Raw genomic sequence first — 27,500 nt, 5'->3', positions numbered from 1 at the left:
ACCATTATATAGAACAAGGAATACAATAATTTGCTTTTTCTTAGAAATATGCAAATATTCCAAAGTACTAGAGAATCAGTAATATAACTAGTGATTTTAAATAAAAAAATATTATTTGAAAATGTGTATGTACAGTTTTAATCACAGTTTGCAAAAGCCATTATTCAAAATATATAGTACAATCCATAAAAGATTTGTTGATATGTGATGTGATGGCACATGCAACTGCCTTACCACGCGCATAAACATACAAGACAAAATATTTACAGATCAGTGGTACTCAACATTTTATTTTTAACATAATCTGGTTTCAGAACTTGCAATTTGCAGGATTGCACAGTTGAGTCCTATTTTAATTTAGGATTACGTTTTCTAATATAAAGAATACATATATAATTGATAACCACCATTATTATCTGATATTCGTCATGTTCCATCATCGTTACTATGTTGCTTGTGGATGTGCTATGCAGTTCACACCTCTTATCAATCTGTATATTTTAAACTGCAATACTAATGCAAACTAATGCATGTTTTGTTTAAGTTCCCAAGTGGGACTTTAAAGGGACAGTCAAGTCCAAAAAAACTTTCATGATTCAAATAGGGCATGTAACTTTAAACAACTTTCCAATTTACTTTTATCACCAATTTTGCTTTGTTCTTTTGGTATTCTTAGTTGAAAGCTAAACCTAGGAGGTTCATATGCTAATTTCTAAGACCTTGAAGGCCGCCTCTGCATTTGATAATTTTTCACCACTAGAGGGCGTTAATTCATGTGTTTCATATAGATAACATTGATCTCACGCACGTGAATTTACCGAGGAGTGAGCACTGATGCAAGTCTGTCAAAAGAAGTGAAATAAGGGGGCAGTCTGCAGAGGCTTAGATACAAGCTAATCACAGAGGTAAAATCTGTATTATTATAACTGTGTTGGTTATGCAAAACTAAGGAATGGGTAATTAAGGGATTATCTATCTTTTAAAACAACAAAAATTCTGGTGTCGACTGTCCCTTTAACTAGGTTTTCCCCCCGTTTGTGGGGTAAATCACATTGTTAGCAAGGGGCAATAATGTAAAAGTAATAAGTCCTTGTAAATTAGTACATTATATATTTGCATTATGTCTCTTTTTAGACCAATTGTAATGTATTTTTAATTTTGTAGATTTTATTAAAGGAACATGAAACCCATTTTTTTAACTTCGTGATTCATATAGAACATACTATTTTAAACAACTTTCCAATTTTCTTCTATTATCAAATTTGCTTTATTTTTTGGTATCCTTTGCTGAAGTAGTAGCAATACATCACTGGGAGCTAGCAAACCTATCTAGTCAGTCAATGACAAGAGACAAATGTGTGTAGCCACAAATCACCAGCTTGGTCCCAGTGAAGGATATGTACATATTTTTTTTCAAGAAAGGATACCAAGATAATAAAGTAAATTTGAAAATAGAACATTTAATTTTAAGACACTTAAGTGTACTTCTATCTGAATCATGCAAGTTTAATTTTGACTTTCCTATACCATTAAACCCACCAAAAAAAAACTTAATATAACTGGCACAGCCAGTAGTTTTACAATTTTCACTATCTGACCATAATTATATATAGAAATTAATATTACAATATATGCTTTTTAATAATAACGAATCTATGTAAATATGTATTTTCTGATGCCCGTGTCAAGGAAGACTAAAAAACATTTAAGTGGATGTAAAAACCATACTGCTTCTTCATCAACAGACATAATGAAGTCTTAAAGCACAGGCACCCATGTAGACCATAAAGCTACCAATATTCAATAGACCCAAGTTGAGTATCACTACATCTGCATTGCATATACAACATAGAATGACGCGTGACATCATCGATGCTTAAGACATTCTGTAAGAATAACAAAAATGAGTCTTCATACTGTGGTTACTAAAGTCTGTGTGTCCTGAAATAAAAATGTAGTAGATATTATTTTACAATTTCTGACTTCACACGCAGCCATACTCATACCAAACAGATTGGGTGTCCTCAGACACTAGCACCTCTGTTTCTTGTGTACACTCAGATGCAGTACATTCACAGTTGCCTGTGACCAGATTTCCTGTAGAACCATTTGATTTGGGATGGTCAAACATTGGTCCCTGTGTGGCAGTGACTGTGAAGATGCATTTACCATCTCCTGTAGGACCACTGATGCTACTTACCAAGTCAGTGTTCAGAGAAATATATGGGTAGGACATGCATGGAGATGTGTATGACACTATATTTGTTCCTTCTGTTATAAGACCTGGGTCAATTTCAGATAGTTTACCTGTGCAGCCCTGACTCAACACTGTTATCTCACCATGTTGTGATCCATAGATAACATTATCCTTATGTGTAGTGGAATTACCAACAGATGTGGTATAATGATAATCAGGAGCCTTTTGGATTACACAGTACTCACTCGATAAGGAAGGGGCATCCTCTGTTGTTGGTGATGGATCAACTGATACAGGTGACCTATTGTCTTTGGATAAAAAGTCATGAATACTTGTCCTCCGATTTGTACCCTCTGCAGTAGAGATCACACTACTTGCACGAGGTAAAGTTGCATATGGGTTTGTATCTTTTGTCTGCCTTTGTGCTAGAGAGGAGCTTCCATCTGAGGATTGCGTGTTTACTACTGGAGGGAATGTAAAGCGCGTGACTTCTGTTCTGCGGGGGCTGGGCCTCACGCATTGCTCTGGTTTTGCAGTCTTTATGTCACTTAATAACATGCCAGGAGACAACTGAGAAGGAGACTGTAATCCTGCCAGTTCAACAGAACCAGACAGACTTTTCATAACTTCATCTAGAAGGTTTTCCTGGCTTCCAGAGCGAATCTGTAGACAAAACAGACAATAGTTTTTGATTGGTTCATTCTTATAACCAAATTAAAGGGACATAAAACCCAATATTTTTATTTCATGATTCAGATAGAGCATAACGTTTTCAACAACTTTCAAATTTACATCATTCTTTTGTATCCTTTGTTGAAGAAGCAGCAATGCACTACTGGCAGCTAGCTGAACCCATCAGGTGAGCCAATGACAAGAGGCATAGATATGCAGCCACCTATCAGCAGCTAGTTGCCAGTAGTGCATTGCTTTTCCTGAACCTACCTAGGTAATCTTTTCAACAAAGGATACTAATAGAACAAAGCAAATTAAATAGATGTAAATTGGAACATTGTTTAAAACTGCATGCTCTATTTGAATCATGCAAATTTAATTTTGTCTTTGAAATATGAACATTTAAAAAATTAAACTTCCATAATTCAGATAGTATACAATTAAAAAAAAAAACGCTTTCCGATTTTCTTTTATTATCAAACTGACCTCTTTCTCTTTCTATACTTTATTTAAAAGTTTCTCATTTTCATGAGACCATACTGAGGTAGGCTTTGAAGTGTACATCTGTTTTCAGCACTGAGTCTGCTTTAGTATTGTCTCATAGAAAGCAGTTATGTTTCTAGTAACTGATACCAAGAGAAATAATTCATTTGAGAATAAAAGTAAAATTGGAAAGTTTTTTTTATTTTAATTGTGTGGTCTAAGGTAATTTGGGAAGTATAACTTTGATTTATACATCCTTTTAAGCTGCCACTTACTTAAAATAAAAAAAGAGGGACTACAGGTGAGAAAGGTAAGGTAATTTGGGAAGTATAACTTTGATTTATACATCCTTTTAAGCTGCCACTTACTTAAAATAAAAAAAGAGGGACTACAGGTGAGAAAGGTTATTAGCATAAATGTACTCAAATGTGATAACAAATGATGTGTGTGGTTTAAACTAAAAATACAATAACATTTTGTAGCTAAATACTTTATTTCACAGCTTCTCTCCAGTGGGGCTGGTGTCTAGTAGTAGTGAGGCTGGAGTTGTAAATTGGCCTTGTGCTAGCAGTAGGGGGGAAATAAATTATTGCAGTGGGGGGGGGGAGGTCTCTGAAGAAATATTCAAATATGGTTTCTAGAGCCAACTAGTGTCACTTACCTTTGATCTGTCTGCACTTGCGCTTTCTGCTTTGCCAGAGGTGTAATGACTTTACATTAGGTTAAAAAAGGGACCAAAAACATTTCCCCTTTAATTTGAAATAGCTGATTTAGCCTGTGGTATCCCCACCTATACTGAAAGTTTATATACTTAAGTCCAGGCTATTGACAGCCAGCAGAAGAAATTACACTCCTGGTGAAGTGTAGAAGAGATAACCAATAAAAAATAACATAATGTGATCTAATTTTACCTGCTATCTCAACCCATTGTAATAGGTTGTGGTTTCAAAGCACAAAACCAGCTATTTTATATACACAAATAAACCTGAAAATGCAATTTCTCATACATTTAATACTCTGCAGCTGGTATAAAAAGTCACTGGAAATACATTAAGGGAAAAACAAAATTTACTGTATACTGTCCTTTTAAGGCATGAACAGAAGGTAATGAAAAAACATAATTTATGTAAGAACTTACCTGATAAATTCATTTCTTTCATATTAGCAAGAGTCCATGAGCTAGTGACGTATGGGATATACATTCCTACCAGGAGGGGCAAAGTTTCCCAAACCTCAAAATGCCTATAAATACACCCCTCACCACACCCACAAATCAGTTTAACGAATAGCCAAGAAGTGGGGTGATAAGAAAAAAGTGCGAAGCATAAATATAAGGAATTGGAATAATTGTGCTTTATACAAAAAAATCATAACCACCACAAAAAAGGGTGGGCCTCATGGACTCTTGCTAATATGAAAGAAATTAATTTATCAGGTAAGTTCTTACATAAATTATGTTTTCTTTCATGTAATTAGCAAGAGTCCATGAGCTAGTGACGTATGGGATAATGACTACCCAAGATGTGGATCTTCCACGCAAGAGTCACTAGAGAGGGAGGGATAAAATAAAGACGGCCAATTCCGCTGAAAAAAATCCACACCCAAAAATAAAGTTTAAATCTTATAAAGAAAAAAACTGAAAATATAAGCAGAAGACAGCTGCCTGAAGTACTTTTCTACCAAAGACAGCTTCAGAAGAAGAAAACACATCAAAATGGTAGAATTTAGTAAAAGTATGCAAAGAAGACCAAGTTGCTGCTTTGCAAATCTGATCAACCGAAGCTTCATTCCTAAACGCCCAGGAAGTAGACACTGACCTAGTAGAATGAGCTGTAATCCTTTGAGGCGGAGTTTTACCCGACTCGACATAAGCATGATGAATTAAAGATTTCAACCAAGATGCCAAAGAAATGGCAGAAGCCTTCTGACCTTTCCTAGAACCGGAAAAGATAACAAATAGACTAGAAGTCTTTCGGAAATTCTTAGTAGCTTCAACATAATATTTCAAAGCTCTAACTACATCCAAAGAATGCAATGATTTCTCCTTAGAATTCTTAGGATTAGGACATAATGAAGGAACCACAATTTCTCTACTAATGTTGTTAGAATTCACAACCTTAGGTAAAAAGTTAAAAGAAGTTCGCAACACTGCCTTATCCTGATGAAAAATCAGAAAAGGAGACTCACAAGAAAGAGCAGATAATTCAGAAACTCTTCTGGCAGAAGAGATGGCCAAAAGGAACAAAACTTTCCAAGAAAGTAATTTAATGTCCAATGAATGCATAAGTTCAAACGGAGGAGCTTGAAGAGCCCCCAGAACCAAATTCAAACTCCAAGGAGGAGAAATTGACTTAATGACAGGTTTTATACGAACCAAAGCTTGTACAAAACAATGAATATCAGGAAGATTAGCAATCTTTCTGTGGAAAAGAACAGAAAGAGCAGAGATTTGTCCTTTCAAGGAACTTGCAGACAAACCTTTATCCAAACCATCCTGAAGAAACTGTAAAATTCTCGGAATTCTAAAAGAATGCCAAGAAAAATGATGAGAAAGACACCAAGAAATATAAGTCTTCCAGACTCTATAATATATCTCCCTAGATACAGATTTATGAGCCTGTAACATAGTATTAATCACAGAGTCAGAGAAACCTCTTTGACTAAGAATCAAGCGTTCAATCTCCATACCTTTAAATTTAAGGATTTGAGATCCTGATGGAAAAAAGGACCTTGTGACAGAAGGTCTGGTCTTAACGGAAGAGTCCACGGTTGGCAAGAGGCCATCCGGACAAGATCCGCATACCAAAACCTGTGAGGCCATGCTGGAGCTACCAGCAGAACAAACGAGCATTCCTTCAGAATCTTGGAGATTACTCTTGGAAGAAGAACTAGAGGCGGAAAGATATAGGCAGGATGATACTTCCAAGGAAGTGACAATGCATCCACTGCTTCTGCTTGCGGATCCCTGGATCTGGACAGATACCTGGGAAGTTTCTTGTTTAGATGAGAGGCCATCAGATCTATATCTGGAAGTCCCCACATTTGAACAATCTGAAGAAATACCTCTGGGTGAAGAGACCATTCTCCCGGATGTAACGTTTGGCGACTGAGATAATCCGCTTCCCAATTGTCTATACCTGGGATATGAACCGCAGAAACTAGACAGGAGCTGGATTCCGCCCATACCAGAATTCGAGATACTTCTTTCATAGCCAGAGGACTGTGAGTCCCTCCTTGATGATTGATGTATGCCACAGTTGTGACATTGTCTGTCTGAAAACAAATGAACGATTCTCTCTTTAGAAGAGGCCAAGACTGAAGAGCTCTGAAAATTGCAAGGAGTTCCAAAATATTGATCGGTAATCTCACCTCCTGAGATTCCCAAACCCCTTGTGCTGTCAGAGACCCCCACACAGCTCCCCAACCTGTAAGACTTGCATCTGTTGAAATTACAGTCCAGGTCGGAAGAACAAAAGAAGCCCCCTGAACTAAACAATGGTGATCTGTCCACCACGTCAGAGTGTGTCGTACAATCGGTTTTAAAGATATTAATTGAGATATCTTTGTGTAATCCCTGCACCACTGGTTCAGCATACAGAGCTGAAGAGGTCGCATGTGAAAACGAGCAAAGGGGATCGCGTCCGATGCAGCAGTCATAAGACCTAGAATTTCCATGCATAAGGCTACCGAAGGGAATGATTGTGACTGAAGGTTTCGACAAGCTGATATCAATTTTAGACATCTCTTGTCTGTCAAAGATAGAGTCATGGACACTGAATCTATCTGGAAACCTAAAAAGGTTACCCTTGTCTGAGGAATCAATGAACTTTTTGGTAAATTGATCCTCCAACCATGATCTTGAAGAAACAACACAAGTCGATTCGTATGAGATTCTGCTAAATGTGAAGACTGAGCAAGTACCAAGATATCGTCCAAATAAGGAAATACCACAATACCCTGTTCTCTGATTACAGACAGAAGGGCACCGAGAACCTTTGTAAAAATTCTTGGAGCTGTTGCTAGGCCAAACGGCAGAGCCACAAACTGGTAATTCTTGTCTAGGAAAGAGAATCTCAGAAACTGATAGTGATCTGGATGAATCGGAATATGCAGATATGCATCCTGTAAATCTATTGTAGACATATAATGCCCTTGCTGAACAAAAGGCAGGATAGTCCTTACAGTTACCATTTTGAATGTTGGTATCCTCCTTACATAACGATTCAATATTTTTAGATCCAGAACTGGTCTGAAGGAATTCTCCTTTTTTGGTACAATGAAGAGATTTGAATAAAACCCCAGCCCCTGTTCCAGAACTGGAACTGGCATAATTACTCCAGCCAACTCTAGATCTGAAACACATTTCAGAAATGCTTGAGCCTTCGCTGGGTTTACTGGGACACGGGAAAGAAAAAATCTCTTTGCAGGAGGCCTTATCTTGAAGCCAATTCTGTACCCTTCTGAAACAATGTTCTGAATCTAAAGATTGTGAACGGAATTGATCCAAATTTCTTTGAAAAAACGTAATCTGCCCCCTACCAGCTGAGCTGGAATGAGGGCCGCACCTTCATGTGGACTTAGGAGCTGGCTTTGATTTTCTAAAAGGCTTGGATTTATTCCAGACTGGAGATGGTTTCCAAACTGATACCGCTCCTGAGGATGAAGGATCAGGCTTTTGTTCCTTGTTGTGACGAAAGGAACGAAAACGATTATTAGACCTAAATTTACCTTTAGATTTTTTACCTGTGGTAAAAAAGTTCCTTTCCCTCCAGTAACAGTTGAGATAATAGAATCCAACTGAGAACCAAATAATTTATTACCCTGGAAAGAAAGGGAAAGCACAGTAGACTTAGAAGACATATCAGCATTCCAAGTTTTAAGCCATAAAGCTCTTCTAGCTAAAATAGCTAGAGACATATACCTGACATCAACTCTAATGATATCAAAGATGGCATCACAAATAAAATTATTAGCATGTTGAAGAAGAATAATAATGCTATGAGAATTATGATCTGTTACTTGTTGCGCTAAAGCTTCTAACCAAAAAGTTGAAGCTGCAGCAACATCCGCTAAAGATATAGCAGGTCTAAGAAGATTACCTGAACACAAGTAAGGTTTTCTTAGAAAGGATTCAATTTTCCTATCTAAAGGATCCTTAAAGTAAGTACCATCTGCCGTAGGAATAGTAGTACGCTTAGCAAGAGTAGAGACAGCCCCATCAACCTTAGGGATTTTGTCCCAAAACTCTAATCTGTCAGATGGCACAGGATATAATTGCTTAAAACGTTTAGAAGGAGTAAATGAATTACCCAAATTATTCCATTCCCTGGAAATTACTTCAGAAATAGCACCAGGGACAGGAAAAACTTCTGGAATAACCACAGGAGATTTAAAAACCTTATCTAAACGTTTAGATTTAGTATCAAGAGGACCAGAATCCTCAATTTCTAATGCAATTAGGACTTCTTTAAGTAAAGAACGATTAAATTCCATTTTAAATAAATATGAAGATTTATCAGCATCAACCTCTGAGACAGAATCCTCTGAACCAGAAGAACCATTATCAGAATCAGAATGATGATGTTCATTTAAAAATTCATCTGAAAAATGAGAAGTTTTAAAAGACTTTTTACGTTTACTAGAAGGAGGAATAACAGACATAGCCTTCTTAATGGATTTAGAAACAAAATCTCTTATGTTATCAGGAACACTCTGAGTATTAGATGTTGACAGAACAGCAACAGGTAATGTAACAGTACTAAAGGAAATATTATCTGCATTAACAAGTTTGTCATGACAATCAGTACAAACAACAGCTGGAGGAACAGATACCATAAGTTTACAGCAGATACACTTAGCTTTGGTAGCTCCAGCACCAGGCAGCGATTTTCCAGAAGTATCTTCTGACTCAGTTTCAACGTGGGACATCTTGCAATATGTAATAGAAAAAACAACATATAAAGCAAAATTGATCAAATTCCTTAAATGACAGTTTCAGGAATGGGAAAAAATGCCAGTGAACAAGCTTCTAGCAACCAGAAGCAATAAATAATGAGACTTAAATAATGTGGAGACAATAGTGACGCCAAAAATGACGTCACATCCGGAACGCCGATACTTTTGGCGCAAAAGAACGTCAAAAAAAACCCCGCAACTTCCGGCGACACGTATGATGCCGGAAACAGAAAAAAAATTTGCGCCAAAAAAGTCCGCGCCAAGAATGACGCAATAAAATGAAGCATTTTCAGCCCCCGCGAGCCTAACAGCCCACAGGGAAAAAGTCAAATTTTAAGGTAAGAAAAAATTGATTTATTCATATGCATTATCCCAAATATGAAACTCACTGTCTGAAATAAGGAAAGTTGAACATCCTGAGTCAAGGCAAATAAATGTTTGAATACATATATTTAGAACTTTATAAAAAAGTGCCCAACCATAGCTTAGAGTGTCACAGAAAATAAGACTTACTTACCCCTGGACACTCATCTACATGTTGTAGAAAGCCAAACCAGTACTGAAACGAAAATCAGTAGAGGAAATGGTATATATATATAAGAGTATATCGTCGATCTGAAAAGGGAGGTAAGAGATTAATCTCTACGACCGATAACAGAGAACCTATGAAATAGACCCCGTAGAAGGAGATCATTGAATTCAAATAGGCAATACTCTCCTCACATCCCTCTGACATTCACTGCACGCTGAGAGGAAAACCGGGCTCCAACCTGCTGCGGAGCGCATATCAACGTAGAATCTAGCACAAACTTACTTCACCAGTTTGTAAAACTGATTTGTGGGTGTGGTGAGGGGTGTATTTATAGGCATTTTGAGGTTTGGGAAACTTTGCCCCTCCTGGTAGGAATGTATATCCCATACGTCACTAGCTCATGGACTCTTGCTAATTACATGAAAGAAAGGTTTGTGAAGGCAGTGCTCAGGTGACGGTTCTACAGGATGGAAAAGCCCCCTAAATTTATATGGTTGCACTCCAATTGTGCAGAGGAGGAGGGAAATATTTACCAACCATGACCTCTACCGCAAAACCCCCGTCCAGGAACACCTGTGACTGTCCCACCTGCACTGACTCTGCCGAAAGAACACCCGCTACTCTGCCCTTGTATCGCCTATGAATCTGCTGACTAAGTGAGGATTACGTGTTTGCCCCCCCCCCCAACTGCCCCACAATGCCTTTTGAGCTTCCCACTGAAAGTAATTGTAATTTCTTAAACATATCACTATTGCGATTTTGATAAAAATGTTAACCTAAATTTGATAACATGCAGGTCTCAAATGTACACAACAGGATAGATGATAGGCCAAAGCCTTCTTTGTATCTAAATCATACTGTTGTATTCATACAGTTTCTCTGTGAAAATTATATTTATTCTATCTCACACAGGTGTCAGACTGTAGGTCTTTGTGTCATGTTCCTGCACTGCATAAGATTCCAAATTTATTATGACCATATTTCTATGAAACTTTAGATTTGTCCATGAAGAATACACAATTTAAAAACAAAAAAGGAAAAAAGTTCAGAAGTTCTACATGAAAAGGTATAATAATCCTGAGGAAGCACTCAAGGCTTATAAAGCTACCGACCTGGGACACAGTGAGCTTGTTGCTTTCCTCGAGAAACTGTTTAAGAGAGACAACTTCACTTCCCGGAGAGCCGAGTCTCCCCTTGGACTGTGCCGGACTGTCTGGGGCATCGTACGATTTAAGTCTCAGCATAGGGCTGGACACAGCAGATTTCTTTAGGCGATTGCCAATGTGCTGGGCCGGATTGCTACTGCTGGACCAAACATCTTGTTCTTGTTGCAAACTGAATTCCCCACTGCTCTGGCTTTGGGACCTACACGTACTTTGGTTAGACACAGCACCTGCTTTAGGATAAACAGTGCGTTAATATCTAACACTCTGTACAAAAGAACAAGTAAAAACAAACATTATGTATATGAAAGTTATAACAGCTCTGAAATATCCAATATAGTATATGACTGATCACGTTTGTTATGAACTGTGTCCCATAGTAAAGGGGTATAGTACAGGTACAAATCCCCAAATAAAGAATTCCAAAATCCAAACAGTCTGAAATAAAAAACTTTTAATTAATATTTATAATAAATAATAATAATTAAAAAAAACATAATTTATGTAAGAACTTACCTGATAAATTCATTTCTTTCATATTAGCAAGAGTCCATGAGCTAGTGACGTATGGGATATACATTCCTACCAGGAGGGGCAAAGTTTCCCAAACCTTAAAATGCCTATAAATACACCCCTCACCACACCCACAATTCAGTTTAACGAATAGCCAAGAAGTGGGGTGATAAGAAAAAAGTGCGAAAGCATATAAAATAAGGAATTGGAATAATTGTGCTTTATACAAAAAAATCAAAACCACCACAAAAAAGGGGCGGGCCTCATGGACTCTTGCTAATATGAAAGAAATGAATTTATCAGGTAAGTTCTTACATAAATTATGTTTTCTTTCATGTAATTAGCAAGAGTCCATGAGCTAGTGACGTATGGGATAATGATTACCCAAGATGTGGATCTTTCCACGCAAGAGTCACTAGAGAGGGAGGGATAAAATAAAGACAGCCAATTCCTGCTGAAAATAATCCACACCCAGAATAAAATTTTAATGAAAAAACATAAGCAGAAGATTCAAACTGAAACCACTGCCTGAAGTACGTTTCTACCAAAAACTGCTTCAGAAGAAGAAAACACATCAAAATGGTAGAATTTAGTAAAAGTATGCAAAGAGGACCAAGTTGCTGCTTTGCAAATCTGATCAACCGAAGCTTCATTCCTAAACGCCCAGGAAGTAGAAACTGACCTAGTAGAATGAGCTGTAATCCTTTGAGGCGGAGTGTTACCCGACTCAACATAGGCATGATGAAATAAAGATATCAACCAAGATGCCAAAGAAATGGCAGAAGCTTTCTGGCCTTTTCTAGAACCAGAAAAGATGACAAATAGACTAGAAGTCTTTCGGAAAGACTTAGTAGCTTCAACATAATATTACAAAGCTCTAACAGTATCCAAAGAATGCAATGATTTCTCCCTAGAATTCATAGGATTAGGACATAATGAAGGAACCACAATTTCTCTACTAATGTTGTTAGAATTCACAACCTTAGGTAAAAACTTCAAAAGAAGTTCGCAGCACCGCCTTATCCTGATGCAAAATCAGAAAAGGAGACTCACAAAAAAGAGTAGATAATTCAGAGACTCTTCTGGCAGAAGAGATGGCCAAAAGAAACAAAACTTTCCAAGAAAATAATATAATGACCAAAGAATGCATGGGTTCAAAAGGAGGAGCTTGAAGAGCCCCCAGAACCAAATTCAAACTCCAAGGAGGAGAAATTGACTTAATGACAGGTTTTATACGAACCAAAGGTTGTACAAAACAATGAATATCAGGAAGATTAGCAATCCTTCTGTGAAAAAGAACAGAAAGAGCAGAGATTTGTCTTTCAAGGAACTTGCGGACAAACCTTTATCTAAACCATCCTGAAGAAACTGTAAAATTCTCGGTATTCAAAAAAAAATGCCAAGAAAAAAGATGAGAAAGACACTAAGAAATATAAGTCTTCAAGACTCTATAATATATCTCTCTAGATACAGATTTACGAGCCTGTCACATAGTATCAATCACAGAGTCAGAGAAACCTCTTTGACCAAGAATCAAGCGTTCAAACTCCATACCTTAAAATTAAGGTTTTGAGATCCTGATGGAAAAAAGAACCTTGAGACAGAAAGACTGGTCTTAACGGAAGAGTCCACAGCTGGCAAGAGGCCATCCGGACAAGATCCGCATACCAAAACCTGTGAGGCCATGCTGGAGCTACCAGCAGGACAAACGAGCATTCCTTTAGAATATTGGAGAATACCCTTGGAAGAAGAACTAGAGGCGGAAAGATATAGGCAGGATGACACTTGTAAGGAAGAGATAATGCATCCACTGCCTCCGCCTGAGGATCCCGGGATCCAGACAGATACCAGGGAAGTTTCTTGTTTAGATGAGAAACCATCAGATCTATTTCTGGGAGTTCCCACATTTGAACAATCTGAGGAAATACCTCTGGGTGAAGAGACTATTCGCCCAGGTGCAACGTTTGGCGACTGAGATAATCCGCTTTCCACTTGTCCATACCTGGGATATGAACCGCAGAGATTAGACAGGAGCTGGATTCCGCCCAAACCAAATTCGAGATACTTCTTTCATGTATGCCACAGTTGTGACATTGTCTATCTGAAAACAAATGAACAACTCTCTCTTCAGAAGAGGCCAAGACTGAAGAGCTCTGAAAATTGCACGGAGTTCCAAAATATTGATCAGAAATCTCACCTCCTGAGATTCCCAAACCCCTTGTGCCGTCAGATACCCCCACACAGCTCCCCAACCTGTAAGACTTGCATCTGTTGAGATTATAGTCCAGGTCGGAAGAACAAAGAAGCCCCCTGAACTAAACGATGGCGATCTGTCCACCCTGTCAGAGAGTGTCGTATAATCGGTTTAAAGATATTAATTGAGATATCTTTGAGTAATCCCTGCACCATTGGTTCAGCATACAGAGCTGAAGAGGTCGCATGTGAAAACGAGCAAAGGAGATCGCATCTGATGCGGCAGTCCTAAGACCTAAAATTTCCATGCATAAGGCTACCAAAGGGAATGATTGTGACTGAAGGTTTTGACAAGCTGATATCAATGTTAAACTTCTCTTGTCTGACAAGGACAGAGTCATAGACACTGAATCTATCTAGAAACCTAAAAAGGTTACCCTTGTCTGAGGAATCAATGAACTGATTGGTAAATTGATCCTCCAACCATGAACTTGAAGAAACAACACAAGTCGATTCGTATGAGATTCTTCGAAAATGAGAAGACTGAGCAAGTACCAAGATATCGTCCAAATAAGGAAATACCAAAACCCTGTTCTCTGATTACAGAAAGAAGGGCACCGAGAACCTTTGAAAAAAATTCTTGGAACTGAGGCTAGGCCAAACGGTAGAGCCACAAAACTGGTAATGCTTGTCTAAAAAGAGAATCTCAGACACTAAAAGTGATCTGGATGAATCGGAATATGCAGATACACATCCTGTAAATCTATTGTAGACATATAATGCCCTTGCTAAACAAAAGGCAGGATAGTCCTACAGTAACCATCTTGAATGTTGGTATCCTTACATAACGATTCAATATTGATAGATCCGGAACTGGTCTGAAGGAATTGACCTTCTTTGGTACAATGAAGAGATAAAATAAAACCCTAGCCCCTGTTCCAGAACTGGAACTGGCATAATTACTCCAGCCAACTCTAGATCTGAAACACATTTCAGAAATGCTGAGCCTTTGCTGTGTTAACTGGGACACGGGAAAGAAAAAAATCTCTTAGCAGGAGGCCTTAACTTGAAGCCAATTCTGTACCTTTCTGAAACAATGTTCTGAAACCAGAGATTGAGAACGGAATTGATCCAAATTTCTTTGAAGAAAACGTAATCTGCCCCATACCAGCTGAGCTGGAATAAGGGCCGCACCTTCATGGGTACTTAGGAGCTGGCTATAGGTTTCTATAAGGCTTGGATATATTCCAAACTGGAAATAGTTTCCAAACTGATACCGCTCCTGAGGATGAAGGATCAGGCTTTTGTTCCTTGTTGTGAGGAAAGGAACGAAAATGATTATTAGACCTAAATTTACCTTAGATTTTTTATCCTTTGGTAAAAAAGTTCCCTTCCTTCCAGAAACAGTTGAGATAATTTATTAACCTGGAAAGAAAGGGAAAGCAAAGTTGACTTAGAAGACATATCAGCATTCCAAGTTTAATCCATAAAGCTTTTCTAGCTAAAATAGCTAGAGACATATACCTGACATCAATTCTAATGATATCAAAAGATGGTATCACCAATAAAATTATTAGCATGTTATAGAATAATAATAATGCTATAAAATTATGATCTGTTACTTGTTGCGCTAAAGCTTCTAACCAAAAAGTTGAAGCTGCAGCAACATCCGCTAAAAATATAGCAGGTCTAAGAAGATTACCTGAACATAAGTAAGCTTTTCTTAGAAAGGATACAATTTTCCTATCTAAAGGATCCTTAAATGAAGTACTATCTGCCGTAGGAATAGTAGTACATTTAGCAGGAGTAGAGACAGCCCCATAACCTTAGGGATTTTGTCCCAAAAAACTCTAATCTGTCAGATGGCACAGGATATAATTGCTTAAACGTTTAGAAGGAGTAAAAGAATTACCCAAATTATTCCATTCCCTGGAAATTACTTCAGAAATAGCATCAGGGAGATTAAACACTTCTGGAATAACTACAGGAGATTTAAAAACCTTATTTAAACGTTTAGAATTAGTATCAAGAGGACCAGAATCCTCTATTTCTAATGCAATTAATACTTCTTTAAATAAAGAACGAATAAATTCCATCTTGAACAAATACAAAGATTTATCAGCATCAACCTCTGAGACAGAAACCTCTGAACCAGAAGAACCATTATCAGTATCAGAATGATGATGTTCATTTAAAAATTCATCTGAAAAAAGAGAAGTTTTAAAAGACTTTTATGTAAACTAGAAGGAGAAATAACAGACATAGCCTTCTTAATGGATTTAAAAAAATAAAATCTCTTATGTTTATCAGGAACACTCTGAAAATTAGATGTTGACGGAACAGCAACAGGTAATGTAACAGTACTAAAGGAAATTTTATCTGCATTAATAAGTTTGTCATGACATGCAATACAAACAACAGCTGGAGAAACAGATACCAAAAATTTATAGCAGATACACTTAGCTTGGTAGCTCCAGCACCGGGCAGTGATTTTCCTGAAGTATCTTCTGACTCAGTTGCAACGTGGAACATCTTGCAATATGTAATAGAAAAAACAACATATAAAGCAAAATTGATCAAATTCCTTAAATGACAGTTTCAGGAATGGGAAAAAAATGCCAGTGAACAAGCTTCTAGCAACCAGAAGCAAAAAATAATGAGACTTAAATAATGTGGAGACAAAAGCGACGCCCATATTTTTTTAGCGCCAAATAAGACGCCCACATTATTTGGCGCCTAAATGCTTTTGGCGCCAAAAATGACGCCACATCCGGAACGCCGACATTTTTGGCGCAAAAGAACGTCAAAAAAATGACGCAACTTCCGGCGACACGTATGACACCGGAAACAGAAAAGATTTTTTGCGCCAAAAAAGTCCGCGCCAAGAATGACGCAATAAAATGAAGCATTTTCAGCCCCCGCGAGCCTAACAGCCCACAGGGAAAAAGTCAAATTTTTTAAGGTAAGAAAAAATGATTGATTCAAATGCATTATCCCAAATATGAAACTGACTGTCTGAAAAAAAGGAATGTTGAACATCCTGAGTCAAGGCAAATAAATGTTTGAATACATATATTTAGAACTTTATAAAAAAGTGCCCAACCATAGCTTTAGAGTGTCACAGAAAATAAGACTTACTTACCCCAGGACACTCATCTACATGTTTGTAGAAAGCCAAACAGTACTGAAACGAAAATCAGCAGAGGTAATGGTATATATATAAGAGTATATCGTCGATCTGAAAAGGGAGGTAAGAGATGAATCTCCACGACCGATAACAGAGAACCTATGAAATAGACCCCGTAGAAGGAGATCATTGAATTCAAATAGGCAATACTCTCCTCACATCCCTCTGATATTCACTGCACGCTGAGAGGAAAACCGGGCCCCAACTTGCTGCGGAGCGCATATCAACGTAGAATCTAGCACAAACTTACTTCACCACCTCCATAGGAGGCAAAGTTTGTAAAACTGAATTGTGGGTGTGGTGAGGGGTGTATTTATAGGCATTTTAAGGTTTGGGAAACTTTGCCCCTCCTGGTAGGAATGTATATCCCATACGTCACTAGCTCATGGACTCTTGCTAATTACATGAAAGAAAAATTATGCTTACCTGATAAATTTCTTTCTTTCCGGATATGGTGAGTCCACTGGATCATCAATTACTGTTGGGAATATCACTCCTGGCCAGCAGGAGGAGCAAAGAGCACCACAGCAAAGCTTTTAAGTATCACTCCCCTTCCCACAATCCCCAGTCATTCGACCGAAAGAAAAGGAGAAAAGGAGTAACACAGGAGTAACAAGGAGTAACACAAGGTGTAGAGGTGGACTGACCATATCCGGAAAGAAAGAAATTTAGCAGGTAAGCATAAATTTTGTTTTCTTTCCTAAGATATGGTGAGTCCACGGAATAATCATTTACTGTTGGGGATCAATGCCCAAGCCAGAGGACACAGATGATTAGGGAGGGACAAGACAGGTCCCATAAATAGAAGGCACCACCGCCTGAAGAACCTTTCTCCCAAAAGAAGCCTCAGCTGAGGCAAAAGTATCAAGTTTATAAAATTTGGAAAAAGTATGCAAAGAGGACGACCAAGTTGCAGCCTTGCAAATCTGTTCCACAGAAGCCTCATTTTTGAAAGCCCAAGAAGAAGAAAGAGCCCTGGTAGAATGAGCCGTGATTCTCTCAGGAGGCTGCTATCCAGCAGTCTCATATGCCAAACTAATAATACTTCTCAACCAGAGAGAAAGAGAAGTGGCAGTAGCTTTCTGACCTTTGTGTTTCCCAGAAAAGCTAACAAACAATGCAGAAGACTGACGAAAGTCCTTAGTCGCCTGCAAATAGAATTTAAGAGCCCGCACAACATCTAGATTGTGCAACAAACGTTCCTTATAAGAAGAACAATTAGGACAGAGAGAAAGAACAATTTCCTAAATAATATTTCTATCCAAAACAACCTTAGGAAGAAAACCAAACTTGGTACGAAGAACTGCCTTATCTGCATGAAATATAAGATAAGGCGAATCGCACTGCAAAGTTGAGAGTTCTGAAACTCTCCGAGCAGAAGAGATAGCAGTAAGAAACAAAACTTTCCAAGATAGCAACTTAATATCTATGGAATGCATTGGCTTAAACGGAGCCTGCTGCAAAACGTTAAGAACCAGGTTAAGGCTCCAAGGTGGAGCAACAGATTTAAACACAGGCCTGATTCTGACCAAGGCCTGACAAAAGGATTGTACATCTGACACATCCGCCAGACGCTTTTGCAGCAAAATAGAAAGGCAGACACCTGACCTTTCAAACTACTGACAGACAAACCCTTCTCCAGATCTTCCTGGAGAAAGTACAAAATTCTTGGAATCCTAACCCTACTCCAAGAGTATCCTTTGGATTCACACAAATGAAGATATTTACGCCATATCTTATGGTAAATCTTTCTAGTAACAGGCTTCCGGAAAATCCACGCTTAGATAAAATTAAGTGTTCAATCTCCAAGCAGTAAGTTTCAGAGAAATGAGGTTTGGATGAAGAAATGGACCCTGAAGTAGAAGGTCCTTCTTCAGAGGGAGTCTCCACAGAGGTAGAGATGACATTTCTACAAGGTCTGCATACCAGATCCTACGAGGCCACACAGGAGCTATTAGAATCACTGAAGCTCTCTCCTGCTTTATCAGAGCAATGACTCGTGGAAGGAGAGCAAATGGAGGAAAAAGGTATGCCAACCTGAAGTTCCAAGGAACTGCCAGAGCATCTATCAGGAAGGCCTGAAGATCCCTTGACCTCGAACCATCAGACGCCATCAGATCCAATTCCGGTAGCCCCCATTTGGTGGTTAACCTGGAGAACACTTCCGGATGGAGTTCCCACTCCCCGGGATAGAAAGTCTGTCTGCTTAGGAAATTTGCTTCCCAATTGTCCACTCCTGGAATGTAGATGGCAGACAGACAGCAATTGTAAGCTTCCGCCCACTGAATGATTCAAACCACCTCCTTCATGGCTAAGGAACTCCGAGTTCCCCCCTGGTGGTTGATGTAAGCTACTGACTGAAACCTGATAAACCGGGGTAAGGCCAGCTGAGGCCAAGCCATCAAGGCATTGAAGATTGCTCTCAACTTGTTATGGGGAGAACAGATTCCTCTTGAGACCACAGTCCCTGTGCCTTCAAAGAGTCCCAAACCGCTTCCCAGCCCATCAGGCTGGCGTCCGTGGTCACAATCACCCATGAGGGTCTCCGAAAGCATGTTCCCCGAGACAGATGCTCTTGAGACAGCCACCACGGAAGAGAGTCTTTCGCTGCTTGATCGAGAACTATCCTTTGAGATAGGTCTGCATAATCTCCGTTCCGCATAACTGCAGAGCTCTCAAATGGAATCGAGCAAAGGGAACTATGTCCATGGAAGCAATCATCAAACCAATTACCTCCATACAGTGGGCCATTGACGGTTGTACAGCCGACTGAAGCGATAGGCAAGAGGACAGAATTTTGGCTCTTCTGACTTCCGTAAGAAATATTTTCATCGATAGGGAATCTATAATAGTTCCTAAGAAGTTCCTTGTAGCCAGAACAAGGGAACTTTTTTCTAAATTCACCTTCCATCTATGGTAATGAAGAAAAGACAACAAGATCTCTGTGTGAGATTTTGCTAGTTGAAAAGATAGCGCCTGAACCAGGAAATCATCGATATAAGGTGCCACTGCAATTCCCCAAGACCGAATTACTGCCAGCAGAGCTCCCAGGACCTTTGAGAAAATCCTGGGAGCTGTCGCAAGGCCAAATGGAAGTGCCACAAACTGAAAGTGTTTGTCCAGATAGGCGAACCTCCGAAATTTGTGATGATCCCTGTGAAGGGGAAAGTGGAGAAACGCATCCTTCAGATCTATGGTAGTCATGAATTGACCCTCTTGCACTAGAGGAAGAATGGAACAGATAGTCTCCATTTTGAAGGACGGCACTCTGAGGAACTTGTTGAGGAATTTTAGATCCAGAATAGGCCTGAAAGTTCCCTCTTTTTGGGAACCACGAACAGGTTGGAATAGAACCCTAGATCTTGTTCCTGCACTGGGACTGGAACTGGAACTATCACTCCCAGGAGGGAAAGGTCCTGTATACATTGTAATAACGCCTCTCTTTTTGTCTGGTCTACAGATAATCTTGAGAGTGGAACATGCCCCTGGGAGGAAAGGTCTTGAATTCTAATTTGTAACCCTGGGATACTATGTCCATGGCCCATGGGTCTGGGACATCTCGTATCCATGCTAGAGAAAACTGAGAGAGCCTGCCCTCACTTGATCAGATTCCGGATCAGGAGCAAACCCTTCATGCTGACTTAGATTCAGCTGCGGGCTTCTTAGATTGCTTTCCCTTGACCCAAGACTGACTGGGCTTCCAAGCGGACTTGGACTGGTACTGCTTGGCATGTTGCGGGTAAACTCAGATATTGGGTAATCCTAGGATTACCCGGGGAAAACGATAATACCCAAGCGGCTGTGGGTAAAGCCTGATGTATGATCATAAATCCCCTCAGAGTGTGGAGTCACTGCATCAAACATATTTAGCATGCACTGTAATTCCTCCCATCTTCACCCTCTTTTTTGCCTCCCCCCTGGGGGGCTCAAGTGGGGTGAAGCCACCCTTGTAAACCTCATTCCCCAAAGTTCACTTGGGGTGGATGCCAAAGGATCGGTAGAGCACCTTCCTTGAACCCCCCAGGTGGAGACAAAATAAATAGTGTAGAATTACAGTACATTATATCAGGCTTTACCCACAGCTGCTTAAGAATTGTCCGTTTTACCCAGGCAATCCTAGGATTACCCGGATTTCTTACTTTACCCGTAACATATATATATATATGTGTGTGTGTGTGTCAATGTGATCATTATATGGGGCATGGGGTACATGAATACACAAATCTGCTATGAATCATTACAATATTGAAGCTTATCTTTTATAAAAAAATTTTACATGGCTCTCTGTAATGAAAAGCTACTAACAGACAACTGTTAAACTGTCATTTCATGTCCTTATTTGATTAAATCTAAAATAAAATCTTTATGACACATCAGTAAATATGTCATATCAGTGAAACATGTTATACTTTTTATGCTAGGGGAGCCTATAGATTTTCTTTGTTATTCTAAATTCTACCAGCAGATGGGTTCAAACAGAAAGATAATCAATTTTAACTAGGTTTATCTGTTTAATATTTAGATAATTATAGATTGAGACCTTAATAAAGGATCATTAGAAGATTAGTTATAAACTAGTGCAAATAAACATATTAGAGTACCCACTGGGTATATTGAAGCTATCAATGTATCAATTGTATGTGAGGCATCACTCAGATAGCGGACCTACTCAGCAGAGGGCCCCGATGCAAAAAAAAAAAATTGCCCCCCTCCCCAAAGATACTTTGGTAGTAAGAAATAGTAACATTATTCATTATTCTGTATAACGATTATGAGGATGGATAGATGGGCTTGCCACCTGCACTAATATAAGGTTGCCCTGTATTAGAATTGTACATATTCTGCACATGCCATATGTATAGACTGGCTGCTATGGGCCCCCTCAGCACCCGGGCACTAGTGCCACTGCACCTGCTGCACCAATGGTAGTTCCGCCCCTGGCATCACTATAATGTCTGACAAATAGATCTTCTGTGTTACGGTTATTTTGTAATTTGTGACGTAAAAATGTGTTATGTCATAGAAGCTACATAATAGAAGCTACATATCTAGAAAACACTCCTTAACTTTAACTGAAAAGGTTCCATACAGTAAGCATTGTAATTTCTAATCCATCTATGCTTTAAATTGGTCATTGGTTCAGAACAAAAAGCACATGTATTAAATTGTTTTCATTTATGCTCAATTTTCCATTTTCCAGTGTATTCAAGATGGTATATGTGCCTTGGAATGTTGTGGGCAGAGGTATAGAATAGGGCAAGGTCTTACCGCCCATGATATGCTGGTGTCAGAAGGTCACAGCAGATAATCGTGATGTACAATGCAGTTAGGGATTAGGGTTACAGTTAGGGATTGAGGATAACTGTCTGTACAGATATGCAGTTTATTCCTCTCTTGGGGCCTAATGAGCAAAAACTTGCTGGCATGGAGATAGACCATGTAGAATCTTTGGGGGCTTATTTTGTAGTCCTAATATTGTAATGAAAGTCTTTTTTCTTCTTATCCTGAACCCTGCATAGATAGATACATAGTTCCCAAGCTAAAAATACCTTTCTAAAATTCTTCTAGGGACCTCAAAGTACAGAAGAGACATCTTAGATAATCTTACCAGTTTATGTAGTTTAATACAACTCCCGATATATAATGCACAAATGCTGATTATATTCTGTAGCTGATACAACAGAACCTAGCTCCTGGGATGTGCTGAGAAGTCAGGATCTAAGTATTGAAATTAGAATCACTCAGCCACTAATGCAAATTCCTGTTCAAACAGAAACAAACTTAAAAAGCCTAGTTTGTCATTAGCGCTTAAGAATTGTGGTCCCTCACAGACAAGTCTTTACACAGATGGTACTTTGTTGTGGGTGTTCTGCCCCAAGCACTTGCAGTTTTTCCCTTGAACTTACATTTTTAACCAATCTAATCTGGCCATAATCGGTTCTCAGGATATTTTTATGCATATTTCAGGCTTGAATTCCCTACCACTTCTGTTGGATGACTGCTCCATGCATCAATATTTATAAATAAGAACTTTTGCACAAAATTATCTACCTTCTCAGGAGATCCTAGCTAGTTTTGAATATTAGAATTTAGGTCTTTTTGAAATCATACTTAAAGGGACATTAAACACTTTGAGACGGTAATATAAAATGATAAACTGTATATATAAAACAATTCTGCAATATACTTTCATTACTTATTTTGTCCCCATTTCCTGTAATTCCATTCTGAAATTGTGAGGTTTTCTGTTAGAAGTGAAAATGCAGAACACTGTTATATTCCACACATTCATTGGCTGCACAATCTAGTAATCTATTTATAACTGTCTCTAATTGGTTACAGCAGAGAAGGTAACCTAAGTTACAACATGGCAGCTCCCATTGTTTTATAGACACTAAAACTTTACACTTATTATGTCAATATTCAAATAGCTAATGAAACTTTAAAAAATACATCTACGTGTTATTCTCAGACTAATCTTTTCTTTGAATGCATCATTCTATCTAGCACTTATTTAGTGCCCCTTTAATGGTTTGCTTGTTTGTTGAAATGGATATATAACTATATAATGTCTGATTTGGTACCCTTAGATGTGAAAAACGCATCTGGGCAGTAATCTAGAATTCGTTAGAGTCACAAATTATTTTTGACTCATGTTTAATGTCTGCTATACTAATGCACATATTCTATTTAGTTAAAATATCACATGGAAAAATTAAAAGCATGAATTCAAACATATCCCTTAAAGAAAAAGACAAATTTCAGAAAATCTTGATCAACCACGAAGACGCAATCAATCTGAAAAATATTGTAAATATGCAATACATTAAAATACGCATTAGATAAATAAATGCAATGGCTCTGGCGTACCTGTGACCTCATGGAGTGATGCATTATTATTACTATTAATGCAGGATGTTCTGCCACTATCAAGGCTGTAAGGTCTGGGAGCTAGGATGAAAGAGCAGGAGACAATATTGTAACAGACTCGGCAGGTGAAACTGAAGCTCGGCATTTTGAGGACAACGCTGTGAGTTTGGCATCATGCACTATATCACAGGCTCATCATGCCCATTGCCAACAAAATGCTTTTTTTCTTACAGGACAGAAAGCAAAAGGTTTTCCATGAAGTCCAAGAGGACACTTTGGAAAAGACCACTATAGAAACAGTAAGAGAAAGGAGAAAGAGCCAGGCTGATGTTTAACATTGTTTGTTAATTGTGAATGAACCATTAGATTAGAGAAAAAGGACAGCAGATTTAATAAATTGTGAGAACTAAGACTGTCAAAAGCAAAACAAATGAGACATGCAAAACCTCACAAACTGACCACTGCTTCCTTTAAAGGGACGTTAAACAGTCGTAGAACATTTATTGTTATAGTGAGTCACATGCATGAAATGACAACACTTGCACACAAAAAATACTGTAATGCAATTATTATTTATTTTAATTCATAGCCCATTAATAACCATGTTGGCCTATTGAGGACACCATTGGATACTGCAACACACTACAACGTGATTGCTTAGATCAGTGCAGTAGATGTTTTATATTTGACACTAATTGGTCACAGTAAGTTAGGAAAGCATAATCAAAATGCTTATCAATTCATTTATAACTGGAAGTAAACCCCAGCAATTTCGAGCAACAATAGGAAACTCATAAATGCTTTTCTAATACTTTATATGAAAATCATTTACTGCCAATATATATTTTACATATACAAAATTTACCTTAATGTTCCTTTAATAAAACAATTACCATATACTCCTTGCGCCAATTTATCACAACATATTAAAAAAAATGTGTTTCTAATGTCGTCATCAACTCTCAAGTATCCTAGTCCATACATCAGGGCAACTAGTTACACTGTGTATTGGCCATAGAGTGAATCTATGTATTCTATATTACTCAAAAGAACCAGTGACTGCTTGTTCATGTGGGTTTATGAAATTTTACATGAACTCAAACTATAATTTTTCAAGTTAATATACATGGGCATAACTAAATTCAAGTAAACTAAATCCACAAATATAACATCCATTATTTGCAAATGATTTATGTCTTGAGATGATTTTTCCTCAAGTCCTTATCAGTTACCTTTAATATGACATACATTTTCCTCTACAACTGATAATGTATTTCCATCAGTGTTTTTATCTACTTTTATTTTCCCATAGCCTGGGCTCATTATTTGATACTTAAAGGGACATGAAATGCAAATAATTTCTCTTTCTTGATTTAGAGCATACAATTTACTTCTATTATCAAATTTGTTTTTATTCTTTTTGATATCCTTTGTTGAATAAGCAGTAACACACTACTGAGAGCTAGATTAACACATCTGGTGAATTCATATGTGCAGCCACCAATCAGGAAGTAGCTCCCAGTAATGCATTGCAGCTCCTGAGCATACCTAGGTATTTTTTTTTCAACAAAGCATACAAAGACAAATAAAGCAAATTAGATTTTGTAAGTAACCTATTTTTTTTATTTTTTTTTAAATTGCCCACTTTGTCTGAATCATGAAACCACAATCTACGCTTTTTCTTTATATATACATACTTTTTGTACCTACCCTAAAGGAATGACAAATCAGATCCTTACATTATCTGCCAAATGTCACAAATTTCATTATTGCCTATTTCTTAAAACACAGTAAAGAATATAAATATAAAGAATCACCATAGCTCAAAATAAATCTTGTTATTCTAATAAACGTTCCATAACTAGATTTTATAATATTGGTAATATTTGCTTAAAGTGATGGTAAACTTCATCGTTTGTAGTTAAAGTAAAAGATGGGGACTTTTGTTCATAAAAGGCTTTGTAAAAGTTTATATTTTTTTTTAATAACTACTCTTTCATGTTTTCATATATTGCGCTGTTCCTCCGCCCATAACAGATACTCTATTTCTTACTTCATTGACGATTCAGGCTGTAGCCAATCCTATTGCGACCCCTTTAGCGTCCAAAACCAGAAGTGTTATTTACTTGCTGGATGCCAAAGGGGACGCGATATGATTGGCTACAGCCTGAATCGTCCGTGAAGTAAGAAATAGAGTATCCGTTACAGGAAAACATGAAAAGGTAAAATTTTTCAAAAATGAAGCATGTTACTATAGGGTTACAAATATTGTAACTATAATCGATTAAGTTTACCATCACCTTATCTTTGTAGAAATACACTGGCTAAAAGCAACTAAAGCTAAAGAAGTAAATGGATTTGAAGGGGGGAAAAAAATCAACGAGATTTGATTAATTAAGCAACCAAAAAAGTTAAGAAGTTTTAAAGTAATTATTATTAAAGGAATGTGAGTTATAGTAAGACATGACACTTAGTGTGTATTTGCATTCCATGAGCTCTCATCATGCAGAAGCGAGTAACACAAAAAAAGACCTGAGATAGAAGGATTCTCACCAGGAGCAGATGATAAAGCGCTGGAATCATCACTGACTGAATGGGCATTTACATCTTCATAGGAAGCACCATCTATAAAAAAAAAATGATCAAATAGCAGACAATATTCATTTCATATTAGGTCAACTTAGGTCTTGTAATTAATACCAAGATATCATTACACAAAATACTTAGCTGTGTAAAATACAACATAGATAAAGGTTCCAACGCTAATCTTACAATCCGCTGCAGCTGCAGACGTTTAACATTCAGAAGGCTCCACTTATAAAATAGATTATAAGTAAAGAGAGAGAAAACCCAAATCATTTCTTTTATGACTCAGATCCAGTCACATACAGTGAATTCAAAGAGCGATAATTCCATTCTTTCTCCACCTCCCCCTCTTTGATGACCTTTCTGCTCCTGTTCAGATACTAGTCAGTAGGAGATGGGTTATATACAGGGCATGAAGCCGCAGAGAGACTGGAGAGGCCACAGGTTCAAAAGTGAAAATATTAACTGAGTGTAACTCAATGTGTTCTTGCCCTAGATATGAAAAGGAAACTAGTGGAAGAAGTAAAATATAATAAATAGGAAACTAACCACCTTAGATTAGTCAGACACCCTAGCTACTACTTTTAGGGTGAAGTAAAACCTAGAGATCCTCTTTTCACACGTCAGCAATGACTAATCCTGCTTCCTCCAATCACAGCTTTCCCCCCAGGGGAGTCATTTTCTCAGGCCATGCTGTGATTGGAGGAAGCCGGATTAATCATTGCTGACGTGTGAATAGAGGATCTCTAGGTGGGGGAAGCTGCTGTAGCAGTGAAAAGAAAAAAAGGTAATTTTTTTTAACAAAATGGCTGCTTTGTAAACTTTGATGAATGAAAGTGCCCCTGTTTTAATTAGTATTTTTAAAAAACAGGCTTTCATTCACCAAAGTTTACCTTCACTTTAAAGGTACATTGTGCTTTAGCAATATATCCCATTTAATGTGTTTCCAATGACCCTTTTACCTTCTGGAGTGTATTTTCATTTTAATTTTGTTACAGATAACTCCTTTACCTGCATTTTGTCTTTTGAAATACCTGCTTTTGCTTGTTGAAACCACCACCTATACTGAAAATGTTATAACAGCAGTATTGATGTGGAAACGTCACGTAAGCAAGAGGCAGTTGTGGAAATCAACTTCTAAGTAGGGAG

At 38.0% G+C, this 27,500-nt stretch overlaps 1 protein-coding gene across 1 annotated transcript in view; it reads right to left on the bottom strand.

Annotated features, from left to right (window-relative positions):
• The window catches only part of CCDC88A (coiled-coil domain containing 88A), a 424,707-nt gene that overhangs the window by 7,478 nt on the left and 389,729 nt on the right, over nucleotides 1-27,500 (bottom strand). Inside the window, exons 28-31 of the mRNA XM_053712191.1 lie at nucleotides 26,319-26,390; nucleotides 23,766-23,846; nucleotides 10,952-11,235; nucleotides 2,443-2,860 (exon numbers count right to left, since the gene is read on the bottom strand). Of these exons, the coding sequence (XP_053568166.1) occupies nucleotides 2,443-2,860; nucleotides 10,952-11,235; nucleotides 23,766-23,846; nucleotides 26,319-26,390 (855 nt within the window). The remainder of the gene's footprint in view (nucleotides 1-2,442; nucleotides 2,861-10,951; nucleotides 11,236-23,765; nucleotides 23,847-26,318; nucleotides 26,391-27,500) is intronic.

Source organism: Bombina bombina, chromosome 4 (genome assembly GCF_027579735.1).
Source record: "Bombina bombina isolate aBomBom1 chromosome 4, aBomBom1.pri, whole genome shotgun sequence".
NCBI classification, from domain to species: domain Eukaryota; kingdom Metazoa; phylum Chordata; class Amphibia; order Anura; family Bombinatoridae; genus Bombina; species Bombina bombina.
This window is presented reverse-complemented; position numbering and strand designations above follow the sequence as displayed.